Consider the following 19,399-nt stretch of genomic DNA (forward strand, 5'->3'; position numbering starts at 1 on the left):
GGATACCCGGGAGGGAGTCACAGGCTGGAATCTAATCGAGGGGTTCGGGGGATTTATATAAAGAATAACGGATACCCGGGAGGGAGTCACAGGCTGGAATCTAATCGAGGGGTTCGGGGGGATTTATATATAGAATAACGGATACCTGGGGGTGAGTCTAATCGAGGGGTTGGATGTAGTGTTGCTGATGATGTAATGAAAGGGTGATGATGAGAGGTTTATCTGCACGATTTGTGACTACTCAGATTCTCGGTACATTTGTTTGAGTTCTCAAAGTGAGAGATTCCAGTGCTGGGGACTGGAAACAACATCAGGGTCACATATCTGCAGTCAGCAAATAGTTTATAGCCATTCTTCTCTCTCAGTAACTCTGGTTCTTGCTGGCCCGCAGCTCTCTAAGTCCTGGGAACCTCCAATACCCATGTACATTGTGTCTGTGCCAGTTCTTTGAAAGAGCTGTCCAATTTAGTCCCACTTCCCAGCTTTTTCCCCATAACCCTGCAAATTAGTGCTCTTCAAATACATGTCCAATTGCCTTTTGAACGTTCCTATGGAATCTGATTCCACCACCCCTTCAGGTAGTGCATTCCCGATCTTAACAACCCTCCGTGTGAAGAAAATTCTCATTTCCTTCTCGTTCTTTTGCCAATTATTTTAAATCCATGACCTCTGGATACTGACCCACTTGGTAATAGGTTCTCCCTACTTGCTCGAGAAAAACTCCTCATAATTTTGAATAACTCTATTAGGTCTCCCCTTAACCTTCTCTGCTCTCAGGGGAACAATCCCAACTTCTCCAGTTTCTCCATATAACTGAATGTTGGCCTTTAGCTCATGAGGGCAGGAATACAACGAGGTGGAAGTGATGCTTGAGTTATATAAAACCTGGTCACACCACGTCTGGAGCACTGTGTTCAGTACTGGGGACTGCACCTCAGGAAGGATCTATTGGCTTTGGAAGGGATGTATCGCAGGTTCACCAGAACGATATCGGGGCTAAAGGGGATAAATTATGAGGTCAGGTTACATAAACCTGGGTTGTATTCCCTCGAGTTTAGAAGGTTGAGGGGTGATCTGATTTGACGTGTTTAAAACGTGAAAAGGATTTGATAGGGTAGATACAGAGAAATGATTTACTCTGGTGGGGGAAATCAGGGATGAGGGGACACAGTCTTAAGAACATAAGAACACAAGAACATAAGAATTAGGAGCAGAAGTAGACCATACAGCCCTTTGAGCTTGCTCCGCCATTCAATAAGATGGCTGATCTTCGACCTCGACTTACCTGCCCAATCCCCACACAACAATTCAGCATCCACAGCCCCTTGGGTTAGAGAATTCCAAAGACTCACAGCCCTCTGAGTGAAGAAATTCCTCATCGCAGTCTTAAATGGCCGGCCCCTTATCCTCAGACTATGCCCCCGAGATCTAGACTCTACAGCCACTCTCCATCTACCCTGTCCAGCCACCTCAGAATTTTATATGTTTCAATAAGATCATCTCTCATTCTTCTAATCACGAGAGTATAGGCCCAATCTACTCAATGAGAGCTGGGCCATTCAGGAGTGGAATCTGAAAGCACTTTTTCCACACAAAGGGCAGTGGAAATCTGGAACTCTCTTCCCTCAAAAGGCTAGGAGATACGGGGGGTCAATTGAAGCTTTGAAGACTGAAAGTGGTAGATTTGTGTAGGGTAAGGTTATCAAGGGTTATGGAGCAAAGGTGGGTAAATAGAGTCGAGGTGCAGCCATGATCGCATTGAAGGCTGAATGTTCCATGTGAGAATTGCCATGCGCACGCCTAGACAGTGAGTGTTAGCAGGCTATTCGACCTTGAATGGTAGCTGGGGGGCGGGAAGAGAAGGACAATCAGTGAGCACAATCACTCCACCCCCGCACACACACTTTCCAGCCAGGTAACATTCAGGAGCACGTACCCCGGCTCATTTTCTCCCCTCCCCTCCCGAGCCCAGCAGCTCTGAGGCCAACTGCAACGCCGAGATCAGCCGACTACGTACGGACCAGGAATTGAAGATGGGGTGGCTGGTCTGTATGTGCTGGGTACCTCGGGGGATGGCTCTGCTTACCAACCCACCACCAACACCCATCCAGTAATGGTCATTCCCCACACACTGCATCGAGCCCGTTTCCCCCTGTACACTCCCCCGCTGCTCAGAGGGAAAAACGCTACAACCTAACACACCCCAACAGGAAGAAGTGGAATATTTACCTTTCTTCTTCCTCTTGCCACCTTTCCTTCTTCTCTTGCCCAAAGCAGCAGAGCCCTCAGACCGCACGGAGCAGCTGTGGACACTGGCGTTGTCGAGATCGGATTCGCCGTGTTCGTCGTCCTCGCTCTGCGGACACGAGCACAACACGCACAAGGAGAGGTTAAAGGTTTGAGATTCCCACAGTCCTGCGTTTTCTCTGCTGGGATTCAGTTCCATCTGCACCAACTCTTCCACTGGCACATCATCAAAATGACTTAACATTCCCTCCCACTAGTGAACCCATGCAGAGATAGAATAGATAAAGGTAGGAATTGTTATGTATGGAGAAAGAGTCAGACTGAACACTGTGAGCTCAAAGTAAAGTGTGACCTTAGTCTTTTATTGCAGGTCTCCAGAGTGCCTCTCCAACCTGTGAGGCCTCCTTAAATATCTGTGCTCCCAAGGGATTATGGGATCGCTTGGGACTCCAGAGGATGAGCCCTCTGGTGGTTGTAGAGAGTATATACAAGTTTACATATGTAACAACACTCCCTCCCCAAAGTCAATAGTGTAACTATTTACAATGTGAGTCAATCTGGGGCCCTTCTTGCCCTGGTTGATCATCTCGGCATGAAAGCTGGTATTGTTGAATCAATTGTTGGGCCCTCGGGCTGCTGTGCAGCTGGCCTTGCTGGGCTGCCTGGTGTGGTGGATTCTGCTGGGCTGCTGTGGATGATGGGTTCTGCTTCGTGGCCAACCGTGGTGCCGGTTGCCACTGGTGTGTGTGTTGGGGGATCAAAGAAGGTAGGGTCCAAGGTGCTTAGGATAGTCCGTGAATCTGAGTTTGATTTGGTCCAAGTGTTTCCGGTGAATGAGTCCATTTGAAAGTTTGACCTGAAACACCCTGCTCCCCTCTTTGGTCACGAAAGTGCCGGGAAGCCACTTGGGACCTTGTCCATAATTCAATACTAATACAGGATCATTGATTTCAATCTCGTGTGACACATTTGCGCTATCATGGTATGTACTTTGTTGAAGCCGCCTGCTCTCTAACTGTTCATGTAGATCAGGGTGAATCAACGAGAGCCTTGTCTTAAGTGCTTTTTTCATGAGCAGTTCAGCAGCTAGGATCCCAGTGAGTGAGTTGGGTAGCGTGCGATAGCTGAGCAGGATTCGGGATAGGCAAGTCTGCAGTGAGCCTTCCATTATCCTCTTCAAGCCCTGCTTGATGGTTTGCACTGCTCTCTCTGCCTGACCATGGACGCTGGTTTAAACAGGGCAGATGTGACATGTTTAATCCCATTACAGGTCATGAATTCTTTGAACTCAGCACTGGTAGAACATGGCCCGTTGTCGCTCACCAGGACATCGGGGAGGCCATGTGTGGCATACATGGCCCGCAGGCTTTCAGTAGTGGCAGCGGACGTTCTAGCCGACATTATCTCACATTCAATCCACTTGGAGTATGCATCTACAACCACAAGAAACATTTTACTCAAGAACGGGCCTGCATAGTCGACGTGTACCCTAGACAATGGTTTGGAGGGCCAAGACCATAAACTTAGCGGCGCCTCCCTGGGTACACTGCTTAACTGCGAGCATGTATTACATCTGTGAACATAGGACTCTAAGTCCGCATCGACACCGGGCTACCATACGTGGGATCTGGCTATCGCTTTCATCATTACGATGCCTGGGTGGGTACTGTGGAGGTCACTGATGAAGGTGTATCTGCCCTTCTTGGGGATCACTACTCGATTGCCTCACAGAAGGCAGTCTGCTTGTATAGACATTTCAGCTTTGCACCGCTGGAACGGCTTTATCTCTTCCTGCATTTCCACTGACCAGCTCCTGTGAAGCACAGTTTTTGACTAGGGACAATAATGAGTCCTAGCTCGTCCAGGTTTTAATCTGTCGGGCTGTGACGGGCGATTTCTCACTCTCAAATGCTTCCATAACCATGGCTAAATCTGCGGGCTGCGCCATTTCCACCCCCGTGGTGGGCAATGGCAGCCTACTGAGAGCATCGGTGCAGTTTTCTGTGCCTGGCCTGTGGCGGATGGCGTAGTTGTATGCGGACAATGTGAGCGCCCATCTCTGGATGCGGCCGATGCGTTGGTAGTTATCCCTTTACTCTCGGAAAACAGGAATACGAGTGGCTTACGGTCAGTTTCCAATTCGAATTTTAGCCCAAACAGATATTGATGCATTTTCTTTACCCCATAGACACACGCTAACGCTTCTTTCTCAATCATGCTGTAGGCTCTCTCAGCCTTAGACAGACTCCCGGATGCGTAAGCAACCGGTTGCAGTTTCCCGAAATCATTAGCTTGTTGCAATACACACCCGACGCCATATGACATAGAAACATAGAAACATAGAAAATAGGTGCAGGAGAAGGCCATTCGGCCCTTCGAGCCTGCACCGCCATTCAATGAGTTCATGGCTGATCATGCAACTTCAGTACCCCATTCCTGCTTTCTCGCCATACCCCTTGATCCCCCGAGTAGTAAGGACTACATCTAACTCCCTTTTGAATATATTTAGTGAATTGGCCTCAACAACTTCCTGTGGTAGAGAATTCCGCAGGTTCACCACTCTCTGGGTGAAGAGGTTTCTCCTCATCTCGGTCCTAAATGGCTTACCCCTTATCCTTAGACTGTGACCCCTGGTTCTATACTTCCCCAACATTGGGAACATTCTTCCTGCATCTAACCTGTCTAAACCCATCAGAATTTTAAACGTTTCTATGAGATCCCCTTTCATTCTTCTGAACTCCAGTGAATACAAGCCCAGTTATCCAATCTTTCTTGATATGTCAGTCCCGCCATCCCGGGAATCAGTCTGCTGAACCTTCGCTGCACTCCCTCAATAGCAAGAATGTCATTCCTCAAGTTAGGAGACCAAAACTGTACACAATACTCCAGGTGTGGCCTCACCAAGGCCCTGTACAACTGTAGCAACACCTTCCTGCCCCTGTACTCAAATCCCCTCGCTATGAAGGCCAACATGCCATTTGCTTTCTTAACTGCCTTCTGTACCTGCATGCCAACCTTCAATGACTGATGTACCATGACACCCAGGTCTCGTTGCACCTCCCCTTTTCCTAATCTGTCACCATTCAGATAATAGTCTGTCTCTCTGTTTTTACCACCAAAGTGGATAACCTCACATTTATCCAGATTATATTTCATCTGCCATGCATTGCCCACTCACCTAACCTATCCAAGTCACTCTGCAGCCTCATAGCATCCTCCTCGCAGCTCACACTGCCACCCAATTTAGTGTCATCCGCAAATTTGAAGATACTACATTTAATCCCCTCATCTAAATCATTAATGTACAATGTAAACAGCTGGGGCCCCAGCACAGAACCTTGTGGTACCCCACTAGTCACTGCCTGCCATTCTGAAAAGTACCCATTTACTCCTACTCTTTGCTTCCTGTCTGCCAACCAGTTCTCAATCCACGTCAGCACACTACCCCAATCTCATGTGCTTTAACTTTGCACATTAATCTCTTGTGTGGGACCTTGTTGAAAGCCTTCTGAAAGTCCAAATACACCACATCAACTGGTTCTCCCTTGTCCACTCTACTGGAAACATCCTCAAAAAATTCCAGAAGATTTGTCAAGCATGATTTTCCTTTCACAAATCCATGCTGACTTGGACCTATCACGTCACCTCTTTCCAAATGCGCTGCTATGACATCCTTAATAATTGATTCCATAATTTTACCCACTACCGATGTCAGGCTGACTGGTCTATAATTCCCTGTTTTCTCTCTCCCTCCTTTTTTAAAAAGTGGGGTTACATTGGCTACCCTCCACTCCACATGCTAGCACCAAACGCTTACATGGATCATACAACACATGCAATTTGTTTGAGCTGAACAATTTCCTAGCTTTTACAAAGGCATTTTTTTGGCTTTTGCCCTAAACCCATCCATCCCCTTTACGCAGTAAGACATGCAGTGGTTCTAACAGTGTGCTGAGACCCGGTAAGAAGTTACCAAAGTAATTCAGGAATCTTAGAAATGACCGCAGCTCCGTCACGTTCTGTGGCCTCGGTGCGTTCTCTATTGCCTCCATCTTCGAATTGGTGGGCCTGATGCCGTCCGCCGCGATCCTCCTCCCCAAGAACTCCACTTCAGGCGCCAGGAAAACGCACTGCGAGCGTTTTAACCTGAGCCCCACGCGGTTGAGTCGACTAAGAACCTCCTCCAGGTCCTGCAGATGCTTGACTGTGTCCCGACCTGTGACCAAGATGTCGTCCTGGAAGGCCATGGTGTGCAGGATCGACTTCAGTAAGCTTTCCATATTTCTCTGGAATATCGCCGCTGCTGATCAAATTCCAAACAGGCACCTGTTATAAATGAAAAGACCTTTGTGCGTGTTGATGCAGGTGAGGCCTTCGATGATTCTTCCAGTTCCTGCACCATGTGGGCTGAAGTCAAGTCTGGCTTCATGAACGTCTTTCCTCCCGCCAGCGTTGCAAAGAGGTCGTCGGCCTTTGGTAGTGGGTATTGATCCTGCAAGGAGAAACGATTGATAGTTACTTTGTAATCGGTGCCGTCTCTCTTGAGGACTGGAATGTTCGGGCTGGCCCACTCGTTGAACTCGATCGGTGAAATGATGACCTCTCGTTGCAGCCAGTCCAGCTCGATCTCTACCCTTTCTCTCATCGTGTACGGTACTGCTCTCGCCTTGTGATGGATGGGTCGCGCCCCCGGAATTAGGTGGATCTGCACTTTTGCTCCTTGGAATTTCCCGATGCCTGGTTCGAACAGCGAAGGGAACTTGTTTAAGACCTGGGCACACGAAGTGTCGTCAGCGGGCGATAGCGCTCGGACGTCGTTCCAGTTCCAGCGTATCTTTCCCAGCCAGCTCCTGCCGAGCAGCGTGGGACCATCACCTGGTACCAGCCAGAGTGGTAGCTTGTGCACCGCTCTATCGTAGGAGACCTTTACGGTAGTACTGACGATTACACAAATCAGTTCTTTTGTGTAAGTTCTTAGTTTCGTACGAATTGGAATTAAGACTGGCCTTGAGGCCTTGTTGCACCACAACCTTTCGAAAGTCTTTTTGCCCATGATGGACTGGCTCGCGCCCGTGTCCAGCTCCATCGACACCGGGAGTCCATTTAGTTCAACATTCAGCATTATCCGGCGACAATTCGTGGTGAATGTGTGCACCCGATGTACCTCTGCCCCCTCGGTCTGAGGCTCTGGTTCGTCGAGATCCTCCGTGGATCTGTCCTTCTCTGCAACATGGCGGTTTGCAGGTTTAACAGGGTTTGCAGCTCGCCTGCACATACGTTAGAGGTGTCCCATTGTTCCACAGCCCTTGCAAACGTACCCTTTGAATCGGCATGAATGGAAACGATGATCACCCCCGCAGCGCCAATAAGGTGTTAATGGCCTTGCATTCATCACCCTTGATGGTGGATTCTGAGACACCTGCGAACGTGCAGCTGCAGGCATGTGTGACCTGCCCTGTATGTTGCAATTTGAAAACAACATCACTTTTTTCACAGTACTTGTAACAGCACTTGTGTGCTGAGAGATTTGCTTCGTATTGTCACTGGTGGCAATGAACACCTGGGCTATCACTATGGTCTTGCTCAAGGTTGGGGTCTCTACAGTCAAAAGTTTGCGAAGTATGGTTTCGTGGCCAATGCCAAGAACGAAAAAGACTCTGAGCATGTGCTTCAAATGTCCTCCAAATTCGCAATGTCCTACAAGGCGTCTTAGCTCGGCGACATAACTCGCCACTTCCTGGCCTTCAGACCTTTTGTAGGTGTAGAACCGGTACCTCGCCATCAGAACACTCTTCTTCGGGTTCAAATGCTGACCAGTGTGCACAAATCATCGTACGATTTCTCCGTGGGTTTCGCTAGAGTAAGCAGATTCTTCATGAGGCCATACGTTGGTGCCCCACAGACGGTGAGAAGGATCGCCCTTCGTTTGGCAGCGTTCTCTTCCCCATCTAGCTCGTTGGCCACGAAGTATTGGTCAAGTCGCTCCACAAAAGTTTCCCAATCATCTCCCTCCGAGAATTTCTCCAGGATGCCCACTGTTCTCTGCATCTTTGGGTTCGCTATCTGTATCTCATCGCCAGTTGTTATGTATGGAGAAAGAGTCAGACTGAACACTGTGAGCTCAAAGTAAAGTGTGACCGTAGTCTTTTATTACAGGTCTCCAGAGTGCCTCTCCAACCTGTGAAGCCTCCTTAAATACCTGTGCTCCCAAGGGATTATGGGATTCCTTGGGACTCCAGGGGAGGAGCCCTCTGGTGGCGGTATATACAGAGTATATACAAGTTTACATATATAACAGGAATGAGTGAAGGGTATCCCTCTGGTGTATTAACACACCCATCAGGGCCCCTCCCTCACCTACATCAACCCCCGCAACCAGCCCGAAGCAGATGGCTCAGTGGAATAGCCACCTGTCTTACCGAAGATCCCTTTTTCCGTTTGCCGCCGAATCCTCCCAGTTTGATCTTCAGAGGTGCCATCTTCTTCCCTTTTCCTTTCTTCTTCAAGTCGGCAGCTCGAGCACTTTTGCTTTTCCTCCGGACCCCTGGGCCTGCAAACAGACAGCGACGCTGGTGAAACACAGACTGGGAGTCAGAGTAACCAGAGTTAGACGCTGTGCACTCCAGCTTCCTAAACTGACACATCGCTATTTTGTCCCCTCCTGCCCTTTCAGTTTTCACCCCTCCTCTCCTGAAGACGGTGACTCTTAGTGGAGTGCAGTTCCACGAGCACCGGTCACCACCCACTGCCCCCCGCCCCCCCCCCCCACTACCCCCTCCCCATTTTTCATGTGTCAGCCTAGATAGTGAGCAGACCTCCACATGTAAACACTCCCCATGAGGGCCCAGTGATCAGAATCATAAAATCTTACAGCACAGAGGGAGGCCATTCAGCCCATCGTGCCTGTGCCGGATATTTTGAAAAAGCTAACCAATTAGTCACCTGCTCTTTTCCAAAGGCACAGCAAATGTATACATCCTTTTGAAAGTTACTGTTGAATCTGTTTCTGATACCCTTTCAGACCGTGCATTCCAGCTTATAACAACTCTCTGCACAAAAAAAGAATCTCCCAATCTCCCTCCCGGTTCTTGTGCCAAAGATCTTAAATCTGCGTCCTCCGGGTTACTGCTGGTGGAAAGAGACGGCAAGACCCTGGCTGCCACGGAATGGTTACCTTTCCCTTCCTTGGTCTTGGCTTTCCTTACAGGGGCCGGAGGCTGGACAGGGGGCGGCGGCAGCAGTGGAATCGGCACCGGCGGAGCCACGATCACCTGTTCTACCACCGCTGCCACTGCGGCCGCTGCAGCCTCTGCCGCAGCCACCGAGGACCCTTTGAAAGGGTTATTGGCGCTGAACTCCCTCCATTTTGCACCGAGCACCGTCATCATTTTGGACATGGGGATTTTCGGATTCTTCTTGGCGATGAGCGGCCTGGTGAGGAAATGGGAGACAAAACACGGCTCAGAGTATTTCACAAGAGGCACTCTGGAGGCAACAACGGACTACTGACTGACACAACTTGCATTTATATAGCGCCTTTAGGGTAGTAAAACATCCCAAGACGCTTCACAGGAGCGTCATCAGACACAATTTAACACCGAGCCTTACAAGAAGATATTAGGACCAAAAGTTTCCATAGTATTTACAGCACAGAAGCAAGCCATTCGGCCTAACTGGTCCATGCCGGTGTTTATGCTCCACACGAGCCTCCTCCCACCCCACCAACGTATCCTTCTATTCCGTTCTCCCTCGTGTGTTTTTATCTAGCTTCCCCTCAAGTGCATCTATGCCGAGGAACCACCTAGGGGGGAGGCCATCTTAGACTGGATGTTGTGTAATGAGAGAGGATTAATTAGTAATCTCGTTGTGCGAGGCGCCTTGAGGAAGAGTGACCATAATATGGTAGAATTCTACATTTGGATGGAGAAGGAAACAGATAATTCAGAGACCATGGTCCAGAACTTAAAGAAGGGTAACTTTGAAGGTATGAGGCGTGAATTGGCTAGGATAGATTGCCGAATGATACTTCAGGGGTTGACAGTGGATGGGCAATGGCAGACATTTAGAAACGGCATGGATGAACTACAACAATTGTACATCCCTGTCTGGCGTAAAAATAAAAAAGGGAAGGTGGCTCAACCGTGGCTATCAAGGGAAATCAGGGATAATATTAAAGCCAAGGAAGTGGCATACAAATTGGCCAGAAATAGCAGCAAACCAGGGGACTGGGAGAAATTTAGAACTCAACAGAGGAGGACAAAGTGTTTGATTAGGGCAGGGAAAACAGAGTACGAGAGGAAGCTTGCAGGGAACATTAAAATGGACTGCAAAAGCTTCTATTGATATGTAAAGAGAAAAAGGTTAGTAAAGACAAACGTAGGTCCACTGCAGTCAGAATCAGGGGAAGTCATAACTGGGAACAAAGAAATGGCAGACCAATTGAACAAGTACTTTGGTTCGGTATTCACTAAGGAGGACACAAACAACCTTCCGGATATAAAAGGGGTCAGAGGGTCTAGTAAGAAGGAGAAACTGAGGGAAATCCTTATTAGTCGGGAAATTGTGTTGGGGAAATTGATGGGATTGAAGGCCGATAAATCCCCAGGGCCTGATGGTCTGCATCCTAGAGTACTTAAGGAGGTGGCCTTGGAAATAGCGGATGCATTGACAGTCATTTTCCAACATTCCATAGACTCTGGATCAGTTCCTATGGAATGGAGGGTAGTCAATGTAACCCCACTTTTTAAAAAAGGAGGGAGAGAGAAAACAGGGAATTATAGACCGGTCAGCCTGACATCGGTAGTGGGTAAAATGATGGAATCAATTATTAAGGATGTCATAGCAGCGCATTTGGAAAGAGGTGACATGATAGGTCCAAATCAGCATGGATTTGTGAAAGGAAAATCATGCTTGACAAATCTTCTGGAATTTTTTGAGGATGTTTCCAGTAGAGTGGACAAGGGAGAACCAGTTGATGTGGTGTATTTGGACTTTCAGAAGGCTTTCGACAAGGTCCCACACAAGAGATTAATGTGCAAAGTTAAAGTATATGGGATTGGGGGTAGTGTGCTGATGTGGATTGAGAACTGGTTGGCAGACAGGAAGCAAAGAGTAGGAGTAAATGGGTACTTTTCGGAATGGCAGGCAGTGACTTGTGGGGTACCGCAAGGTTCTGTGCTGGGGCCCCAGCTGTTTACATTGTACATTAATGATTTAGATGAGGGGATTAAATGTAGTATCTCCAAATTTGCGGATGGCACAAAGTTGGGTGGCAGTGTGAGCTGCGAGGAGGATGCTATGAGGCTGCAGAGTGACTTGGATAGGTTAGGTGAGTGGCCAAATGCATGGCAGATGAAGTATAATGTGGATAAATGTGAGGTTATCCACTTTGGTGGTAAAAACAGAGAGACAGACTATTATCTGAATGGTGACAGATTAGGAAAAGGGGAGGTGCAACGAGACCTGGGTGTCATGTTACAGTCAGTGAAGGTTGGCATGCAGGTACAGCAGGCGGTTAAGAAAGCAAATGGCATGTTTGCCTTCATAGCGAGGGAATTTGAGTACAGGGGCAGGGAGGTGTAACTACAGTTGTACAGAGCCTTGGTGAGGCCACACCTGGAGTATTGTGTACAGTTTTGGTCTCCTAACTTGAGGAAGGACATTCTCGCTATTGAGGGAGTGCAGCGAAGGTTCACCAGACTGATTCCCGGGATGGCGGGACTGACATATCAAGAAAGACTGGATCAACTGGGCTTGTATTCACTGGAGTTCAGAAGAATGAGAGGGGATCTCATAGAAACATATAAAATTCTGATGGGACTGGACAGATTAGATCAGGAAAAATGTTTGCAATGTTGGGGAAGTCCAGAACCAGAGGACACAGTCTAAGGATAAGTGGGTAAGCCATTTAGGACCGAGATGAGGAGAAACTTCTTCACCCAGAGAGTGGTGAACCTGTGGAATTCTCTACCACAGAAAGTTGTTGAGGCCAATTCACTCAATATATTCAAAAAGGAGTTAGATGTAGTCCTTAATACTAGGGGGATCAAGGGGTATGGTGAGAAAGCAGGAATGGGGTACTGAAGTTGCATGTTCAGCCATGAACTCATTGAATGGTGGTGCAGGCTCGAAGGGCCGAATGGCCTACTCCTGCACCTATTTTCTATGTTTCTATGCTACTCGCCTCAACCACTCTATATGGTAGCGAGTTCCACTTTCTCACTGCTCTGAGTAAAGAAATTGCTCCTGAATTCCCTACCTTGGTCAAAGAGGCAGGCTTTAAGGAGCATCTAAAACAGGTGAGAAAGGTGGACAGGCAGGGGTTTAGGGAGGGAATTCGGAGCTTAGAGCCTAGGCAGCTGAAGGTACGGCCGCCAATGGTGGAGCGATGGAAATCGCGAATGTGCAAGAGGCCAGAATTAGAGGAGCTCCGAGATCTCGGAGGGTTGTGAGGCCGGAGGAGTTTACAGAGATAAGGAAGGGTGTGGGTGAAGGATTTGAGAACAAGGATGAGAATTTTTAAATTGAGGCATTGCTGGACTGGGAGCTAATGCAGGTCAGGGCTGATGGGTGATTGAAACTTGGTGCGAGCTAGGATGAGGGCAGCAGAGTTTTGGATCAGCTCAAGTTTACGGCGGGTGGAGGATTGGAGGCCGGCCAGGAGAGCTTTGGAATAGTCGGGTTTGGAGTTAACAAAGGCATTGGATGAGAGTTTCAGGAGGGACATGTTTTTGCCCTGTTCCAATATTCCCTCTTCCTGTAGGTGTTGCCAACTTCTGGGGTACTAATCCACAGGCACCATGCAGCACCTCGCAAAAAAATTGGCTAATCTCCCTGCGTAATCCATGTGTTGGTGGGCTAGTTGACCATCACAACACAGCCCAATTCGGGCTCATCTAAAATCCACTTCTGGCAAACTGGGGGGGGGGGGGGGAGTGGGGGGGTGGCAGGAGAGGTGCCCATGGGATAGCAATGAGGGAGAAGGACCTAGCAGATTCCTCCCCACTCCTCCTTAACGCAGTAAAGCCGCGGCTAAGTGTAGCCTCCCTCCCATCACCCCAGTTGTGTTTTGTTCACTCAACATGGAGCAGAGATAGATTACTGAGCTTAACAGCACAACATGCAGTACATAGGAACAGGAAGAGGTCATCCAGGCCCTTGAGCCTGTTTCGCCATTCAATTAGATCATGGCTGATCTGTAACTCAACTCTCCATTTTTCTGAATTTGCTCCATACCCCTTGATACCCTTACCCAACAAAAATCTATCTTAAAAGCCAACTTACCCCCAGCATCCACAGCCTTTTGGCAGGGAGTTTTCCAGATTACAGGACAGGCTCTCAGCAGGGGAGCTAGCTACAAACTTTTAAACGTAAAGTATTGTATTTACTGTAAAATCTGGTACATCAGTGTATTTCGATCGCATTTCGATCGCAGCATTAACATAGAAAAATGTCCCAAGGCGCTTCACAGGAGGCGGAAAGATAAAACAGGCGCTGAGACAAACAACAAGGTATTAGGAGGGGTCATATATATGAGGGGTTTGTGCTGTTGAAATAGAATAATAGAGGACAGAAGGAGGCCATTCGGCCCATCGTGCCTGTGCCCCTCTGTGAAAGAGCAATCCGATTAGTCCCACTCCCTGCTCTTTCCCCGCAGCACTGCTACATTTTGCTCATCAACTATTTATCCAATTCCCTTTTGCAAGTTACTGTGGAATCTGCTGCCAGGCCGTGCGTTCCAGATCATCACAACTCGCTGTGCAGAAAAAATCCTTTTCTTTTGTTACCAATGGTTCTTTTGCCAATTACCTTAAATTTTGCCGATTACCTTAAAAAGGTTGATTACCTTTAGGGAGGGAATTTCAGAGAGTGGGTCCTGGGCGGTTGAAGGCCCGGCGCCAATGGTGGAGCGAAGGATGGAGAGAGGCGCAACAACTTAAACAAGCAGAAGAGACGAGCATTGTTCCCGGTGGCAGAGGGGTTGGTAACCAGAGGACACAGCTTTAAGGCAATTGGCAAACGAGAAAATTTACACAGCGATGCTGTGGTGATCTGGAACGGACGGCCTGAAAGGCTGATGGAAGCAGATTCAATAGTAACATTCAAAAGAGAACTGGATAACTACTGGAAGGGAAAACATTTGCAGGGTTACGGGAAAAGAGCAGGGGAGTGGGACTAATCAGATAGTTCTACCAAAGAGCTGGCATAGGCACGATGGGCGGAATGGTCTCCTTCTGTACTGTATCATTCTATGATTGTAAGAGAAATTGTACAGGTGGATAGCACATCCCCACCTCACACACACAAAACAACACATTAAGGGAAATCTATACACCGTAATTCACAGTGCTTACATTTAGAATCGGTGTTGCATGTGCTGCTGACATTAGCCAATGTTTAAGCCCAATGGACAACTGACAATCCAATTAAGGCACTCCGGAGGAGGCAATGCCTTTAAACTGGACACCCTGTCAATAGAGTGAAAGGTTGGTCCTGCCAGGAACTGTCATTAGCACATTTAGTGAACACTTGGCCATGTCACAATCAAAGGCATACTGGTACCACATGGGACACACATTAGCAATCTGCTTATTTTGACTCCATGAGCCTAATACTGCGAATTGGATTTGGGAATATAAACCGATTTCAAGGCTCGGAATCCTGGATTGAACAGTATTTTGGTTTCTGCTAATAAGATAAAGCTTCTCTTTGTCCTGCTCAGAATGGCACAGAACTGCATGGAAAATGTCAGCGAACTGGCCAGTAACAGAATAAAACAGAACAGCAAAAAGCAAGTCAAAATGAAAATGATCAAAAAAAATATAACGGTAGAGAGAGAAGCATTTTTTAAATGTTCGTGAATAATTATTGCATCGACGTGTACCTCAGGAATTGGCTGAAGGTTTTGTAGTTGGTCAGGGTGTGGTAATCCTCCTCCGTGAACTCGTAATCCACGTCCTCCAAACCCCAGTCATCCATTAAGTATGTGGAAGATTTCTGTTCCTGAAGAATATGGGGAAAAGAGTGAAACGGATTGTGACCGGACTACTCCCCAAGACCCCAAAACTGGGCAACTCCTCCTCTCCCCATTCCTCCGCCAATCTTCAAGCTTTTAAAACCCAACTTCAGTGGTTAGCTAGGAACAACACCCCACCTTTCAATTAGTTACTTTACAGCCTTCCGGACTCAACAATTTCAGATTATAACCACTGTCCCCACTGTCTCGGGCAACAGCTGCTGGCAATGGTTCTCCTGTCGCCACTTACAGCTCCTCTCGACCCACCTTTTGTTTCTTTACTTGTCCCATCACCATCCCCTTTTATCTCGCACCATCACTGCTTTTATTTAATCTCTCCTGCCTTCCACCCTATCACAGACCTTCCCTTTTGCTCTTTCCTCCCTTTCCCCTGTGTTTGCTTAATACCGGTTACATCTCGAACTTTTTCCAGTTCTGATGGAAGGTCATCGACCTGAAACATTAAACTCTGAATATATTTAAGGCGGAGATAGACCGATTTTTGAGTGATAAAGGAATAAAGGGTTATGGGAAGCGGGCGGGGAGGTGGAGCCGAGTCCATGATAGATCAGCCATGATTTTATTAAATAGTGGCCTACTCCTGCTCCTATTTCTTATGTTCTTGTGTTTCTCTCTCCACAAATGCTGTCTGACTTGCTGAGTATTTCCAGCATTTTCTGCTTTTATTCCCTAGTTTACCTCGTTAATTCTTCCACTCTTTTCAACCCTTGGTGATGCTCTTCACTAAAAACAAAATTTGACTGCACAGGTTCACTTAACCCCTGATGGACCAAAAGCCCCTTCAACATCCTGTGTCGCAAGTTTGCATGACCAGCTGTGACTTTTCCTCATGGGTTTCTCTATTCTCCTGAAGGCGCTGACCCTACTGAGGTACAAATTGGAGGGTGCTCCTTGGGGCACCTGACAAGTGCTCGGTCCTCACAGCCGAGCCTAGACGGTGAATATCGGCCGGCTATAGGACCCTGGGGACACCAGAGCCCAGCCCAATCCTGTCCTCACCCAACATCCGCACACATGCACTTTCCAGGGAGGGGCAATCAATAGTAATCAATTAAACAAAAACAAACCCTTGCATTTATATAGCGCCTTTCATGACCTCAGGGCATCCCAAAACACTTTACAGCCAATGAAGTACGTTCAAAGTGTAGTCACTGTTGTAGATTTTAAAATTCTCATCCTTGTTTACAAATCCCACCAAGGCCTCACCTCTCCACATCTGTGTAACCTCCTCCAGCCCTACAACCCTCCGAGATCTCTGCACTCCTCCAATTCTGACCTCATGCGCATCTACCACTTCCATTGGCAGCCATGCCTTCAGCAGTCTAGGCTCTAAGCAATGGAATTCCCTCTAAAACCCCTCCACTTCTCTTTCCTCCTTTAAGATGCTCCTTAAAACCTACCTTATCAACCAAGCATTTGGGCATCTGTCCTAATGTCTCACATGGATCGGTGTCCAATTTTTGTCTGATAATGCTCCTATGAAGCACCCTGGGACGTTTTACTACATTAAAGGTGCTATATAAATGCAAGATACTGTTGTTGTAGGAAACGCAACAGCCAATTTGCACACAGCAAGGTCCCGCAAAGAGAATTGTGATAATGATCGGATAAGCTGTTTTTAGTGATGTTGGTTGAGGGCTAAATATTGGCTGGAACTACAGGCAGGAACTCTGGCTGATAGCTTTCCCCCTCTCTAACCCAGGGTGCTGAGGCCAATTTTAGAATCTCAAGCACCGTCCTGGGTTTCAGGGCAGAAACAGTTCTATAGCCTGGTGCAAGATACACAGGGAGCTACGTAAAATTATAATGTTCTGCAGCAGATTTTGCAAGCTGCAAATGTTTGGATGGGCTCCTAAGATCGGCAATTTAGTCACCTTGAGCTCCCATTCAGTCTCCCTCAATGCCCAGCAATCACTACACTTGGCTGTTGATGCCAAATCAAACGTGGTCTGACAAAACTATTCCCTCCAAAGGCTCAATCTTAATAAAAAGACAGAAATACAGATGGGGCCAATTTTGACGATTGGTGAAGGGCGACACTGGCTTGCTTCAGGGTCAATAAACAAAAAACAGCATGTGTCCCTTTTGAAGGAAACATATGGTCCCATCAAACTAAAAGCTCTACATAAGCAACAAAAGCAAAGGGAACCTTCCCAATTAAGTGACAATGTTGTTACCAGTGTCTAACAGACACATTATACCCTGCGGTGCCCGATGGTCGCGGAAGGCATCAACCGTGCCGGCAGATACCGTATTCTCCCTCTCCAGGGCCACCCAGGTGCGGAGTATCGAGGAACAGAGGCAGGCAGATGGGGCCTTCTCTATAACGAGGTTTGAGTTGGTTTCTGAAGAGTGTGTTTTGCCACCAATCAGGGCCCTGAGATCTGGGGGGGGGTTCTGACTGGATCTTTCTGCTCTGCCATTGGAGGAACAGAAGTCAGGTGACCTCACTAATGCCAAATGTTGCTGGGAGCCTCATTTACATTTAAAACACAAACGGGCCAATCGAACTTTAATTTGTTTAATATTTAGTCACGTGTCATCAGTGAAGGTGGCCAAAAAAATTAAACAATTTCCCACCAAATTGCTGAAGGGATGGAATAATTTACCAGATGCTTTTTACAAACAACTTGCATTTATATAGCACCTTTAATGTAAAGCGTCCCAAAGGATGCTTCACAGGAACGATTATCAAACAAACTTTGACACCAAGCACATAAAGGAGTTATTAGAAGTGCCCAAAAGCTTTGACAAAGAAGTAGGTTTTAAGGAGCATCTTAGAGGAGAGAGAGTTAGAGAGGCGGGGAGGTTTAGGGAGGGAATTCCAGAGCTTAAGGCCTCGGAGGCTGAAGGCACGGCTGGCAATGGTGGTACAATGAAAATCGAGGATCCACAAGAGGTCAGAATTGGAGGGACGCAGAGGTGTCAGAGGGTTGTGGGGCTGGAGGAGATTAGAGAGATAGGGAGGGGCGAGGGGGAAGGGGCCCAACACCTGTAAAACATTTAAATTTAGACCGGTCACAGCCAGGCCTGCTACAGATAGCCTCAGCTCCCCTGGGCAGGGGCGGGGAGGGGAGAGGAGGAAAGATGGGCTCAAGCTCCTGGCTGCAACGTGCCAAAACTCGACGGCCCAGGCTCACAGGTGAAGAATGGCCACTTGGATGAGGTGCCAGAGAGCATCAGACATTCGTGGAGCCTGTCGTCCTGGCAACAGTCAGCGCCTTCCGGAGAGGCCAAGGCAAAGATCATCATCATCTTCAGCAGTCCCTAGGAATTGAGGGAGACTTGCTTCCACTCTAAAAATGAGTCCTTAGGTGGCTGAGTCCAATACGCGAACCACAGTCTCTGTCACAGGTGGGACAGATAGTCGTTGTGGGAAGGGGTGGGTAGGATTGGTTTGTCGCACGCTCTTTCCGCAGCCTGCGCTTGATTTCTGCATGCTCTCGCCGATGAGACTCGAGGTGCTCAGCGCCCTCCCGGATGCACTTCCTCCACTTAGGGTGGTCTTTGGCCAGGGACTCTCAGGTGTCAGTGGGGACGTTGCACTTTATCAGGGAGGCTTTGAGGGTGTCCTTGTAACGTTTCCTCTGCCCACCTTTGGCTCGTTTGCCGTGAAGGAGTTCCGAGTAGAGCACTTGCTTTGGGAGTCTCGTGTCTGGCATGCGGACTATGTGGCCTGCCCAGCGGAGCTGATCAAGTGTGGTCAGTGCTTCAATGCTGGGGATGTTAGCCTGGACGTGATAAAGCCGGCCATGGTGAGGTCGGGATAAACAGCAGGTTTCACAACCAAATCATTTCTTCCTGCTAATCAATGAATACAGAAATATTCCTCAACTGGATTTTCTTTAAACAAATGGTAACATTTACCAAGAAACAATTCTGAAAGACACATGTCTGCCAAAAGAAAACAATTCCTGCCTGATCTCTAGCCGGAGCTGGGAATGGAAATGCTACATGGAAAGATATACAGCTTTACGTAACAAGAGAAGCAGGCTCCATCTGCAGCTCATCCACTGCTCAATTTACCAGCCAGTGTTGTACATTTAAGTAAGTGTTCAGGTTCTGCGGTCACAGAAATCACATCTTCTTCTGACAGACCCTAAGCTAACCAGAGGC

The 19,399-nt window shown here is 47.9% G+C and overlaps 1 protein-coding gene across 4 annotated transcripts in view; it reads right to left on the reverse strand.

Moving 5' to 3' along the window:
- chd5 (chromodomain helicase DNA binding protein 5) overlaps nt 1-19,399 on the reverse strand; it is a 130,588-nt gene that overhangs the window by 84,678 nt on the left and 26,511 nt on the right. For all 4 annotated transcript variants that reach the window (XM_070860419.1, XM_070860418.1, XM_070860417.1 and 1 more), the window contains exons 4-7: nt 15,131-15,249; nt 9,422-9,678; nt 8,667-8,797; nt 2,230-2,356 (exon numbers count right to left, since the gene is read on the reverse strand). In XM_070860419.1, the coding sequence (XP_070716520.1) occupies nt 2,230-2,356; nt 8,667-8,797; nt 9,422-9,678; nt 15,131-15,249 (634 nt within the window). The remainder of the gene's footprint in view (nt 1-2,229; nt 2,357-8,666; nt 8,798-9,421; nt 9,679-15,130; nt 15,250-19,399) is intronic.

The sequence above is a fragment of the Pristiophorus japonicus genome, chromosome 18 (genome assembly GCF_044704955.1).
Source record: "Pristiophorus japonicus isolate sPriJap1 chromosome 18, sPriJap1.hap1, whole genome shotgun sequence".
NCBI classification, from domain to species: Eukaryota; Metazoa; Chordata; class Chondrichthyes; family Pristiophoridae; genus Pristiophorus; species Pristiophorus japonicus.